Genomic DNA, 15,067 nt, shown 5'->3' on the forward strand with positions numbered 1-15,067 from the left:
GAAGTGATCACTTCTCGTCCTCACTAAAGATATTGCAAAATAGAGGAAGAACAAAGAAAATGAAGCAGAAAGAGTGATAGAGGCCTTACAGTCAGGATGCTTTAGTATTCAACCCCAGTATTCAAGGTTACTGCACTTCAGAAATAAATTTAAACAAAATTAGGTGAATGTGTTAAATATGAAAATCATTGTTTTGTGTTTTTTTCAGTCAAAATTTGGTTGATTTTACCTGAATGCAGGATATACAGTTTGGGGTAATAAACTGGAGAGGAGATATTTAAATCAGAATCCTTAATGGAATTGAACAGCTACAGAACTCATATAGCACCTTAGAGGCTGATACACCACCTGTCATAAGATAAGATAAGATAAGATACTTTTATTAGTCCCACAAGGGGAAATTTCATGTTCTCAAGATGGCTTCCATCTGCTTAGTGATCATGATACCAGCTATTAAAATTCCCCATTGATGAATTCCCACCTATTTATTTCCCAAACCACATGCAGTAAATGCAACAAGAAGTCCTCTGAGATTAAGAAAGATGGAGAGAAGAGTCTAGGGAGAGAGGAAAAGCTCCAGGGGAAATAGATGGAAGGATATTCATCAAAGGAGTGGGGAAAATCTGAGCTCAAATGGGAAAAAATAGCATGAAATAAGAAAAAAATAAATAGTTGGAGGAGATGAGGAAATAAAAATGGAGGGGAGACAATGTTTCAGAGGGAGGTCATAGCTGGTGCTGACTGGGAATGAAGAGCAGTGAGAATAAAAGCAATTTGCATTACCGTTCCACTGAGCTTTCCAGTGCCTTTCATTTGCCCCCATACCTCTCCACTCCACCCCACACACACACACACACACACACACACACACACACACACACACACACACACACACACACACACACACACACAATTCCTTTCTGCAAACTAACCACACTGTTCCACATCTCTCAATAGGAAAACTTTCTTCAAGGTTAGTTAGAAGAAGGAGATCTATAGTATTTAGTAATCCTTATTCTGGCCCTCACCTTTTCTCTTTTGATGTAGACTTTGTATTCCCACTCTAGTCCAGCCTTGTTCACTTACAATCAAAACAAATCACTTTCCATGACTTCTGCTATTTATTTTTCTGCTTTGTGTATTTGGTTCACAGTTTTTGTTAATTTCTTTACCATATCTAAGTTACATTATGCCTTAGAATATATAGCTATATATACTCCTTAAGCTTTAAAATTGTATATATACTATAAACACTAAATAGAGTGTGAGCTGAGCAATCAGCTGAACACAACTTGGTAGTAACCTGGATCAGGTGGTGTACCGTCCTAGTGTACCATTCAATAAGGTGGCAGTGTACCATGTTCCACACCTGCATTGCTAAAATGTCTGTATGGAGCTGTGGCTTTAACACAGTTGGGGCCTATACTTGTGGTGGCAACCCATAAACTGAAGGTGAACAGAGGGCCATCAAGCTAAAAAGACCTTTTCAAGGGTGGTAGGCCAAGTGGAATGCAGCTTTGGCAGCCATGTTGGTCTTAAACTGATTTTTCCAAACTGTTGGGGTGTTTGTGTCTCAGAAGGTGGAGTAGGTTGTAGTTTGAAGGTTAGTGGTTTGATCACTGGCTGCTCCAGTCTGCCAAAGTATTTTTGGGCAAGATACTGAATTCTGAGTTGCTCCCAATGCATTCATCAGAGTGTGAATGTGTTTGTGAAGTTTAGATAGAAAGTATGTAGACACTAAAAAAAATATGCTTGTATGAATGTGTGTGAAGGAGTGAATAAGCCTGCTGAGAAGGGGAAAGCGCTGCTCTGCTCACACAGTATACAGTGATAATGGGATGCTGCTGCATTTCCTCAATCCAATTCCCATATTGGGAGAAGTCTGCGGACTAGGCAAATAATGTGCCAATCACTGGAGTAGATAATTAAACAACCCTGCCACTAAGAAGTTGGGTCAAATGAAGTTCACATTGAGTTTCTTAATGCCCCGGATATTGTGGGCCTGACCTAGGTTAGCTGACACACACCTCTGCAACATTACATGGACTGGTACCTCAAGATTGGCTGGAGGGTGTATTCCAATACTCTTAAGCCTCCCTGGGAAGGTCTGTTCCAGGGTACTGAAGAAGCTACCTCCATTTGTCAAACCCCATATTCAATAGCAACAATTTGGTTTGCATCCTGGTTGCAAAATACTGGACCAGTGGGAGTTTGCCCAATAAATATGTTTTGTGGACTTAGTCGAGGTATCCAATCACATCCTTCAGGGTGTCCTTAGAGTTGTTCAGAGTGTCAGATATCAGTCCAGTTGTTGCAAGCTACTGAGTCCAGTCCGTGTGCTACCATAGCGTGAGCTTGTTTTACATTGGTAGCAATAACTCAGACTTAGAGTCAGCCACTCAGCCAGGTCACAGCCAAGAGGTTGAGGTTATCAGGTTTGGTGATTTCAGGATGTTGTCTCTGCCTTTTGCTGATGTTGTGCTTTTGACTTTACCAAGCCACGAACTCCAGCTTACACTGGAGTGGTTTGTAGTTGAGCGGGAAGTGCTTGGGATGAGAAATAGCAACACCAAGTCTGAAACTATGAGAGGGTCGTGGCTTCAGACTGGAAAAAGATGGACACTCCAGGTTGGAGAGAACTTGCTGCCCCAAGTTCTAATGTGGCGTTCTAATGTTACTGTTTTGTTTAGAAGCAAGGGGAAAGGGAGAAAGGTGTAGTGAGTTAATTTGACATCTAACTAGGATGTCTCTTTGGAGCCACCTAAGTCAGGTGTTTTGGTCATGTCCTGCTGGAAGCTCCGAGGGAGTCCTAGGACATGTACTGGAAAAGTTACCTATGGAGAAGGATGTCTGGGTGCCTCTGCTTAGACTGAGGCCCCTGTGACCCAGACTTGATACTGGATAATTGGTTGAAGTTGAATGCAAAAACATACCATCTTTTTTGTCTCCCCTAAATATGAAGAAAATATTTTATCATTCACTAGAAAAAATTGAGATAATTGTATCAGGAAGAGCATTCAATGTAAAACCTGTACTCAAAAATAAATATGTAGATCACAAATGGATGCTTGTATATATTTTTGTGTCGTCTTGGTAAGACGCTGATAAAAAAAAGTATGCTACTATATAGTTTGTTTGTTTTTTGTTGTTTTTGTTTTTTGTTGTTTTACTTATTTTTCCAAAAACAAGAAGAAAAAATAAGCAGAGTTTATACAAGGGCTTACAACACAAGACAAAAAAGAATAAGACAGAAAGACCTGAAGAAAAAGCTTTAATGCCGTGCAGCGATGAGGATGAGAGGGTTAGTAGACAGGGCGGCTTGAAGGATGAGTGGGGTTGACGAGGTCAGACTGGGTAGCTGGAGCACCTTTATTTTGGGGTTTTCAGTAGTTTTTCTTCTTCGTGAGTTCACAAAACTGGTCTTCAACAATGTATTTGAAAAAGATGTAGAAGGAGCTTTAGTTTTATTTTTTTCTAGTGTACTGGAGAAAAGATATTCAAGGACAATTTATGACAGAAATAATAGTTTGAGCATTTCGGGAACAAACCATCTGCATGGCCTTTCAGAATATGTTGAAGTTTGTTGCAGATTACCTGCTCACTTAAGATACATATACACACATGGGCATTAGGTAGTTTATACTATATAGAGCTACTGATTATCACTTAATTTAGTGCGTGACTGTGAGTATCTTTTTTGTCACTCTTTCAACATAATGGCCTGACCTAAACGGTCTGGAATTGAATCACTTTCCTAAGTGGATGGAGGGGCTTTCCATGTGTTCTTCTGTGTTGTTTATGACTCATAACTCTCCCGTGTACTGTTTTTAGATAAGATACGTGCTTGGATTAAACACAGATTTGTTTTATTTTAGAAGAAATCCTGGTCATTACGACTAATTGAGGGTCATCATCCATAGCTAGGAGTAAGATAGCTCAAGATTATAAGCAGTCTAAAGGACTTATTTGAATATGCTCTGGGAAATAATTGTCGCCTTTCCCATTTGCATTTCACTGAGATAGCTGCAACTTAAGACTTATAATGACAGTACCTCTATAGCGATGAATGCTGATGGCAAGCTGAGCAGAATAAGCATATAGAAACAATCTTACAGCAGGATATAGAGTGGAGTGCACCCATGACATGATTGACTTTACTGCTTTTTCAGAAGAGTACTATATATTTCCAGTGTCTATATATGGAGTTGTAATTTCTGTAAAATAAAATTTCTACAGTATTTTAACAGACTTACTTACTAACAACATGTTATAGAGAAGCAATCAAAAGCAGTTTGACCAACTGTCTTATAGATTATAGAATTTCTTTTTTTAGTTGTTCCAAAAAACTCTAATAATATATTTAACCTTCCAAAAAGAAACAATTATTGCAGAGTGTAAAGCATCCTGCTGAATTGGATATTGGTTATTAGATATAATGGATCATGTCATAGGGTTGTGTGTGAAAATTTAATGATCACTTCGCATTGTCCCCTCTTTGACAGTGTGGGAGCACAGCATATTCTGCACACGTAAATTCAATATCATTCTTCCTGCTTCACTCTGTCTCCTTTTTCATTTCTCTCCATCTCTCTATCTCTCTCCAGCATAGTTTATATACCGATGCTCATTATGACTGTTGTTATGACAGCCTCCCTTGCACTTACATGCACACACCCGCTGCAGTTATTCTGGTGATTTACAACCTCTTTCCTCCACAAGAGAGATGCACTATAACTGTTTTTGAGGGGAGCTTTATGTTCACTGTAAACTAGCCACAGTGGCACCTCCACAGGGCCTGTCCTGCTCAGCAAACCACAGCCTCCTCAAGCAGATCGGTGTGCAATAATAGGCTCTCGGGGATGACAACTGAAACATTCACTCAGTTTAATAACCAAACCGCAGGCCATTTAACACCCTTCTTTTTCCACCAAGGCTGTCCTTTATTTATTTATTTTTTTACACTATTTCTAAAGAGTATTTCAAATTCAGAAAGTGGACTTTGCCTTGTGGGAATTGTGGCTTTAAATGAAGTTTTTGGGCAGTGGCACAGTTTTGTTTTGTTTTTTGTGATGTTGCCTCTGTGCACCATTGGAGTGGATATTGAATCAAAAAGATACAATTTTAACCTTTAAATCAAAAGCATTGAATTAACTGTTTACAAATTATAATCAAATTTACACATAATCCCAACAGTTCAGAGTCCTATACCTAAATGATCAGACTATGCAGATGAAACATCTGTTCATTGGAGCTCTGAATTTGAGCGTGAAAGAAATCACGATGAAAGTATCATCAGTGTCGTCTCTGTGTGTCGGCCACAATATTGTCATTGTGCAAATAGATATGGACCTAACTGTGAGTGCAACATAAGATCGAAAAAGTTATTATGTAGTGCAAAGAATTCTTTAAGAATGGAAAACTTGTAGAGAGTTGTAGGTAAAAATCACGGTTCTTTTCTTGTATTCCTTTATTAGTCAAGACTGTAATGCCACAAGAAGAGCATACACATTTACAACACATTAACAGACCCTTGTGTACAAACTGCAGTTCTACAAGGAACATTTGTAAAAAGGTGCAACACATAATTGAAATGTCATTTTCAGTGTCCAGACAAAAACATCTGTGTGTTTGTGAGGAAGAGGTACAAAAGCATTCCTATTGTTCCATGTATCACATGAATGCTTTTGTGTGATGCTGTGTCTAATAAGGGCATCAGAGATAGTATAGGAGGGGAACATTTCAACAAGCATCTCTTCAGTCACACGTGCTGTGGTGCATAGCATGGCAGAAAGAGCAGAGTGTGAGCTGTTACGTAACCTCCAATCCGGGACAGAAATGTTGCAAAGGCAGCACGTGCAGTAAAGGATCTGTTGGCGCAAGACTGAGGCTACCCAGAAATTAGATGACTATAGTTATTTACTGAAAAGACACAATAAAACATTTGTTTTAATTTTAATGTCTCTTTAACGTTGGGTTTTAGCATCTCTTGTTTCCAAAAGTCTTCCAACATGTTATTAAGCCTCCTAATGAACTTTTAAATGGAGATGCAGAAGTAAGGTTTCCCATTATTATTATTTTTATCATAAATTAAGTAAATAATGTACATTCTTGATTTATTGCCAGTAAGGTATTATATGGATGAATCCATGTAAATGGCACAAAGACTATAATGAAATTATATGAAATGGGTGTTTACACAATTCCAAACTATGTGTGACCCTAAATTTACCAGTGTCACTCTGTTCCTATTCCAAGTCTAATTATAGTATTGGATGCTAGTATTGCCACTCTGCTGTTTATGTCTTGAAAAACCCAGTTCCCAAACTCATGGTTGTCAGCACCCAAGCCAAATAAGGTACAAACAACAACAACATGACAAAACCGATTTAAGTCAGACAGCGGTTTTACTCTGAAAGCTGCTCCCATTTTCCTGACTCCATGCAGTCGATATCCAAGCCTCTAGTTCCCAAGGTGCTGTTGGATGTCAGATCTGTAGCCAACAGGCATACTCAAAAATGCATGTTCAGCCTCTTTGCCAGGAAGTGGATGTGCCAGTCATGACAAAAAGTTCCCTGAGACAGCAAGTTTGTTTAACTTAGTTTTTCATGGATGATTGGTAGGCTTCTTACTGCAGTAAGCTACATGAGCATCTGACTGCTGGCTTGACTATTTTTAACGTGCCCCAGATTTACCGACAGGGAATTTTCTTGCAATTTATCACACTTCTTGTATTTTTTAAAAAAATAAATTATTAAGCTGCTCTATGAGTTTCAGGTGATGTGTGCACTGTAGATCAGATTTCCTTGTACATCTATTCATATATTCATTGCCGGTTACTGACAGCATAGTTTCTACCACAAAAGTACTGTACTACTGCTCTATACTGTAAAGTACAATATAGAATGATACTGTATTATTACAGCAGTAGATGTTTTTCACATCTACCGCTATGACTTATGGGTTTATTTTGACAAAACCAGTTTTTTACTGACAAATCCTCATGTTCAGTTTTGCTAGTGAACAGAGTTTGATCATTTATTCACCTGCTAGGCCACAAGGTCAGCTTTAATACAACATAAGTGGAAGGAAGCTGCAATGTTAGCTATATAAAAATATAAGATTAAATAATACAAATAAATAGTTCAATAGACTGAGCTGTGGACAATGCTGTGCAGTGTTGTATACAAACTTCGTGATAAACAATTGCATTCAGAAATAAACAAATTGAGCAAATTGTGCTTCCATAACTGCAGCTCATATCACCATTTCTCTTTTTTTTTCAGTAACATCCTACAAGTTGCATGTTCTGTGTGATTTAATGTTGGTGTCAGTATTTACTGTAATGTTGTATTATTGTCATGACATTTTACAGACAGAGCAAGGTGATAGCAAGCCTAAATTAGCTGTGACAGAAATCACAGTCAGTGCTTGTTGCTCTTTGAATTTAAATGCTAAGATCACAGTCAACATCCTGGCTCACATAGTAGATTTGAGGGATTTATTTGATCATCTTTTTTTTTAAGGTTTGCTAATGTAGTTGTTTTTGCAGTGGTACATTTCCTGGCACATTACCCCACTAATTGCAGAAGTGAAATAAACAGTCAGAAGTAATTTGCATTGCACTCCATGCACCCTCAACCTTGAATGCTTGTAACAGGAACTCTCTTATCAAAACATTGCTTCACAGCAGAACTACTGCCCAAATCCAAAAGCCAGTGGCAGAAAAAAAGGAATACCATTCAGCTTAATTCAGGTCACACATAGAACTACAATGATCAAAATGTATAGAATTTATTAAGGGTTTTAACAAATTTTGAACTAAAGAAGAGCTCAGCTTTCCTTTGATAAGCTGAGCCCTTAGTTGTGTGGTAGGCAGGTGAACTCTCTGTCTCATTACTAACAGTTACTGTTGGTTTTAGATTTCCACGTCTTAGGAGAACATTAAGCAAAAGCCAAAATCCTTTCCTGTTAGTGATTTCTGCAACTCGAATACATTCTGTGAGAGAGTGCGCTTTCTATACATTTCTTCATTTGACTTGACTGAGATATCTAGCGTTCCACTTTTGGGCTGAGCAAACAGTAGATGGGTGAATATGTTATGCAAGCACAACACAGCAAACCCAAACAGTTCTTAATCCCAGAAAGACAGCCACTGTCAAAGGAAATAGAGCATGTAGGAAATACTCGGTAAAACTTATTTTTTGAGGTTGCTTGGAGGTTATTTAGAGTTTTCTCAAATATGCGGTCTCTCTTGCTTTGTCTTTCTCTCTCTCTTCTATGTATGAGTCACATGAGTCAAAAATACACAAACACTCGCATTAAACCAACTGGACATGCCACTGACATGTGCTATACTCCACAGCCATACTGACAAAAACATACACACACTTACACACCAAACACGAGCCATCTTTCTCCCTCGCTCTCTTCCTCTCTCTGACACATACACACTCTTTCACACTATCTGTCTTAACCTCATGTTTCTATGAACAGAAGGAATTCCCAGTTGCTTTGTACTGAGGGTTTTTTGGCCTGTAGTGCTACTATTTCATTTGCTTTAAAGTGAACTTCATCCAATATTGAAGCCTGTCTAGTCTGGTCTAATCTAGGAGTTTGCATAAGAAAAGTCTTACAGACCAGCTGTGTAAAATGCTTGTTTTTTGGGGGGAAGTAACCACCTCTTCTGTTGTTTTTCTCCATCTCTCTGTTTTATTCATCTTTCCTCCATGCTTCCCCAACTCCTTTCCTACCATTTTATCTTTACCCTCTATTTTCTTGCTCTTTTCTTTTCTCTGTCCTCCTTTGCCCATCTTTGTGCACTTGCAGGACTACACATTGACAATGTACTTCCAGCAGGCATGGCGAGACAAGCGGCTGTCCTACTCTGACATCCCCCTCAACCTGACCTTAGATAACCGGGTCGCTGACCAGCTCTGGGTGCCTGACACCTATTTCCTCAACGACAAGAAATCGTTTGTCCATGGTGTCACAGTAAAAAACAGAATGATCCGACTGCACCCAGATGGTACCGTATTATATGGTCTAAGGTGAGATTTTAATCTCTTAAAATAACATTTTTGTCAACACAAGAACAAGAACTAAAATGTTATATGCACAAATGCTGCATGACCTTGGTAACAAATAATGACAAACATGTTGCACAAGAATTGTGTTCTCTTTTACTTCATGTTGTCAAACAATTCATACTTAATCCTTGTCAGCATACTTTCTATTTTAAACATCTTGAAAACATCCTGGAAAAAAGAAAATCTTGCAGGTGAGGTAACAGTGAGACAACCATTGCTGCACTGGACCAAGTCAGTAATTAGCTCATTAGAGCCAGATAAAGAAAACTACTGATGGGAGGTGCAACATTCCCCCTAAGCAAAAATGATAATGTTGAGGAAGTGACCTACTTGTGTCCTCATTTAAAAGACGTCTGCACATCACCAAGCCAAGCCTCACTAAAGGCTTGTGTAACACTAAATTCAAGTCTTTTGCATGCTCTCTGCATAATTTACCTCACCACCAAGTATAAAAAGCAGATGTACTTAGAATAGCTGTAGGTGTAAAGCCTTGAAAGTTCATCTGAAATTAAATTACTTTTTTGTTTCTTTCGAGATCCAGGGACGTTCAGTACTAACATTGCTCATTTGAAGGCTGATTAGATAGTCAGCTACAGCACACTGAACTCTGTAAATGTCATTTCAGTTAGTTTAGATCTTGTTCTTCAGTACCACTGCTAATAAAACCGTTTCTGTTGTTGCCTTGCCAGCTACACCTTTCTGAGCACATTGGGGGTTTTTTTCCCGTTACCCCAATGTTACTACATGTCAACTAGATTTGCATAAATGATGTTAGATTACTTTTTCTTCCTAACAATAGTTAAACATTTTCACGATCAAAGTAATTTTGATGGGGTTGACTAACACTGTGAGATGATTAAATATTTAAGCCATTAAATTTATTTAACCTACTGAAAATCAAAGAGCATTAGGTGACAAATTATGAAGTATGATTGGTAATTTTTGCTGACAACGATGCTGTACACATTCAGCAAGATACTTCTCTACCTAAAAAACACCACAACTTTTGCAACGTTTTTTAAAACAAACTTTTAGGAGGGCAACTACTTTAAATATCTCAATGGTTTTCCTCCATGCAGGTATTTGATATGATAATATGACATAACCTAGCTCTTTCCCAGAGACCCGAAGCAGAAATCCTAGTTGCACTATATAAATTGATTGATCATTCCACTGAGTTTCAACCTCTCTGAGTTAACATGATGACCATGCGTTTCTTACTCCTCACTGATGTCTCATCATTTCATTTTGTAAATAGGCCTCTTATGCCCAAAGTCTATAAAATGTTATTGAAAATCATAACACTTTAATGGCTACCATGACGATGAACCGGATCTGCTCTGGGACGGTGAAATTTAATAGAGATTGAGAGAGCACAAGACAAAGGATGAGAGATGTGTTAAGAAGAGGATTAAAATGGAATCTTGCTATTATATTTTTCTGTGATACTCTTCATTGCTGTTGTTGGATAAAGAGGATGGAGAAGGAAGAATAAGACATTTTTTCTGAGATGAAGAAATGGAAGAAGAAAGCACTATGTGGAAAATTCTAAATAATACATTGTCTTGTGCTAAAATCAGAATAATCAACAGTCAATTTTCATGGAAGAAATCCAAAGCTCTTATGCAAAAAAGGGAAAATGAAAGAAAATGGGATAAAAAAAACAACATACACAAGCTTTAGAGATGTATTGTTCTATTTGTGAATTTGTCTATAAATACTCTAAATTTTATAAGATTTTTTCAAATGTTATGCCACATTGCATTATAGAGGATCTCCACTTTAACAATCCAATCACGTGGCCAATCATGAAAGAAAATCAACAAAATCATTTGTTCTTTTCAGCTAGGGAGATAGCTCAAAAAGGTTGTCTAGAGATGTTCGGGGTCAGGATGACTTTACCTGTATGTTCCCTGACCCTGAAGGTGCACAAAGGCTGGAGAGAATTCTCCTTTTCAAATTTTTTGAAGCATGGTTGAAGAACTAAATAGCAAATTGATCAAAGAGCCAAGAATAAACTCAATATAATTTTAAAATGCTTTGAGTTTCTGCTGGTAGGGTTTTTGTTTTGTTTTTTAATTATTTATTCAATAATTTGTGTGCTTGAGTGGTCAGTACGGATTGCAGCCCAGTGTCTCCAAGCATGTTTAACTGCAAGTTGTTAGAGCTGCACCATCAGATAATCCACTTCTCCTCCTTGTTTTGGCAGATGAAGTGATAATTATGAGCACTGTATCATTAGCAAATTTCAATGGCCTGATCATAGGGTTCACTTAGCTACACTTCTTAGGTTATTATTGTTTTGTTTGCCCATCATATACTATCAATTGCTTGATTAATTATGCAGAGCAAGCTATATTTGCAAAATATATCACTAGTAATCTTTTAAAAGTGTAGTGTAAGAATAATAAAAATATTTTAATTGACAAACCTTTCCTTTATAATTGGGAGGAAATGTTTTCCTTTGTTTGTTTTTAATTCATTTGTATTTAACAGTTTTGGACTGATATATTTCTCATTTATACTGTCTTATCTTGCACACAGTTCAATAAACTTTTCATATAATGGACACCTACCAGATTTAAACTTTGATGGATCGAGCAGCAGCCAAAAAGTCTCTGTTGCTTCAAAGCCAAAGTGCTTCATGTCTAGAATGTCTAAAGTGAACAAAACCCAACAGAAGAAAGCTCGAGGCAGTAGCAGATTGTGAAGGTCAGATTATACTGAGATAGAACTCAAATAGTACAAATCATTCTTGTGTCAGGTCATCCAAGTTAAATGTAAAATGAACAGCTATCAACACACTGATGCAATATCCAAATGGAAAAAAAAATCCATAATCACACGAAATATGGGTTTGAACGTTTCCCATCCACTGAAGAACTTGACACAAAGTGCAAATATTACTTTGGATGGAGTAGGATTAGACTGAAATTGGGGGAAGAAATCCATCACCTTTGACACTCAATATCATGTAAGTAGGATGACCAGATTTTTGCAAATCCTAAATTGGGTCATGGAATCTTGTGCAGGTCAGTGAGTGCTCATAAATCCACACAGCACATGCAGATACAGCATATTAATGCCCACTGAAGACCTACTAAAGCTGTGCAGTTATTCAATTTATTATGTTAATAAATTCAATTAGACTACAAAAATGTGTAGACACAAGCATGCATTAAGATGAAATTCATGCAAATGGAAATTCTTGTAGTCTGACATCAATTAAAAATATTTGAATGAAAAAATGTAACAATAATGCATAATAAAATCAGGACGAAAACATAGTGGCACGATGGACTATCAGCTTCTCTAGAACGTGCCCTCTATCTCTACAGCTCTATTTGGATAAATGGTTTAGAAAAATGGATAGGTGGATGCAATTCAAAAGATTAGATTTAGGTTAGACTGGAAGCAGTCTGAACTAAGTCCATCATATATCTAACAAAACCCGTGACAGATTAATAAATTTTGGCTATTTTGTTATTATAGGCGCATAAAGATAAAACAGCAATTTCAGGCTTTATAAAGGCTTTTAAAAGATTTATTTCTAGATGAAAACAAGCCAGGTGCAGGGACTTCTGCAGTTTTGGCATATGAAGTTACAGGATGACAAAAATAAATATCCCTACAACCATGTTCAGTGACCTGTGGTGTTTCGGGAAGATGTACTGTCACAAAGAAAAATGTTTTGAAAATATAATTAAATGTAGCATCTGCAGATGTTTTAGAACTAAACCCACAATTGTTGCTGCTTTCAAGAAAAGCAAAAAGCTAAAATTGACTCCAGGGCAAATATTACCTGTGCAAAAGCAAATATAAAATAATAAGACTGCAAGCATTTTTGGGCTGAGAAACCAAAACAAGAGTTGGTGTTTTGTCTTTGTTATATATAGGGAGTATTTGTTGGTAGATAGGGTGTTTATCACTGAAAAATACCCACCTTTAAACCCAGCTTTAGGAGAGCTCTTAGCATACACAACTAATGCCTGATTGAGAATTAACAAAAAAATGTCTTTGAATATTAAGATTAAATGTTAATGTTTTACCTAGAGCATCCTACTTACTATATTTTCATGGACAACAGTGGGTGGAAAGCAGCTGGCTATGGGGAATGATGACTCTCTAAATGCTGTCATTATCTTAAATATCAAATAATGCAGCTCTGGTGCACAGCACATTCACTGTTTCAATGAGCTCTGAGCTCTGCCAGCAATCAGAGTGGAGTATTTTGTTTATAATCACAGAAAATGGCTAGACTACAATTATGCAGGGGTACTCCTTTCCAAGTACAGTGCAAGGAACATTTACGATATTTTTCACTGAAAACCCCAAATAAAAGGGACCTACTTCTCTGAGTCCTACTATTTTTTTATGTATGTATAATTTAACTGTACTAAATTATAATGTTTTTGTACAATTAATTATTTGTTATGTTTTTGACTGTAAAAGTTCAAATGTTTCTGTTGCAACTACTATAAACTAAGACCAGCATAAATTGAGTACAAATAAGTGACTGAGAATATTTAAGTAAAAAACAAAAGTAAATCATTGCAACGCATTAATCACTCATATTTATTGTGATTGTGACCAACAGCCCGCACATTTCTTTGGCCTGAAATCCAGTCTCTTCCCTTAAAGCTACTTGGCCCTGATTTGACCTCACAAGTTAGATCAATCCAGCAAGCCAATCTCTGAGCACAGCTTGAAAAATATGGAGGGTCACTGCAGGTGATGCAACATATGGGACTTAGTGTGGTTGGCAGCTTTTTCAGGGAATGTTTTTTTTTTTTAGCAACCAGGGAGTGTAAGCAGACTGAAAAATGTGGCTTTGCATCATTTAATGGATGGAACAACTGGGGGAAATGAGAGGGTAAATGGAGAGCAAGACAGCAGTAAACATAGGCAATCTGATGCACACTTCTACAGTGTAACAGCTACGTAACATGCTCACACATTATCTCATACAAACATGCATAACATTTATGTTTTCTAAAAGCCCTGCCAGAGGCTTGTGCTCTGAGTTCTACACCGGTGACTCCGACTTGACACAGAGATCAGAAAGTTGCCGAAAAGTAACCGGCAATTTACTCCTTGGTTAAACACATGGAAGCCACAGAGCCCCATCACCAGCAGTAAATCCATCAGTGTGAAATAAATGCTGACAAAGACAGGGGACAAGAGAGAAAGAAAAGGAGAATCTATCTAAACCTCTTAGGCTCAAACAACCTCACCGTCACACTCTGTGGGGTGGTAATCCCTGAGGTGTGTAATATGAAACAGCATGTTAATGTTAGAACTCTTCCCTTTGAACTTCTTTACTGGCATTAGAAGGAAATGTTATGATAGACTGCTCACTGTCTCTCTTCACATCCTCTGTCCTAAAATATTCTTTCTATGGCTTTGTTTTTATTATTTTACCTCCATTTTTTGAATAACTAAGTAAATTACAACATTTCTTTTTCTTAGCAAAAATATTTAAAAAGTAATACTTAAGTTTATCATAAGAGCTGTCTGATCTTATTTTACTATACCTGTAAAGTAATAGTAATGTGTAATATTAATATTGAAATTATAAGTAACATTAAGTAATCTCCTACTTTTTTTTTTGTATTTGCTTTAAATGGGAAAAAGCTGGGGAAAAGATGGGAAAAGCCTGAGACTAACTGTCGCTATGTGGCTGTGAAAATTAGGTGAACCAATGACTCCACGATTTCAAGATTTAAGTGTCACACTTTCTATTGGCAGAGACTTTCTTTTTCTTTGTGTATATTCTGGCTAACAATGATAGGAAATTATAATATTATGTAATCTGAACAACAGGGAACATGCATACTGTACGTTAAATGGTGGAGGTCCAAGAATGGAACCTTGAGGAACTCCACATTTAAGTGTTGTTTGTTCAGATTCGGTACTGTTCAATTCAATTTAATTTTACGTAGGGCATTGCGATATGACCAAAATCTCATATCCCAATATAA

At 37.3% G+C, this 15,067-nt stretch overlaps 1 protein-coding gene across 1 annotated transcript in view; it reads left to right on the forward strand.

The window, feature by feature from the left end:
• The window catches only part of gabrb2b (gamma-aminobutyric acid type A receptor subunit beta2b), a 66,821-nt gene that overhangs the window by 22,043 nt on the left and 29,711 nt on the right, over positions 1-15,067 (forward strand). Inside the window, exon 4 of the mRNA XM_085470728.1 lies at positions 8,827-9,047. Within this exon, the coding sequence (XP_085326854.1) occupies positions 8,827-9,047 (221 nt within the window). The remainder of the gene's footprint in view (positions 1-8,826; positions 9,048-15,067) is intronic.

The sequence above is a fragment of the Copadichromis virginalis genome, linkage group LG10 (genome assembly GCF_057382275.1).
Source record: "Copadichromis virginalis isolate Kocher_CV1m ecotype Utaka linkage group LG10, C_Virginalis_male_GT1.1, whole genome shotgun sequence".
NCBI classification, from domain to species: Eukaryota; Metazoa; Chordata; class Actinopteri; order Cichliformes; family Cichlidae; genus Copadichromis; species Copadichromis virginalis.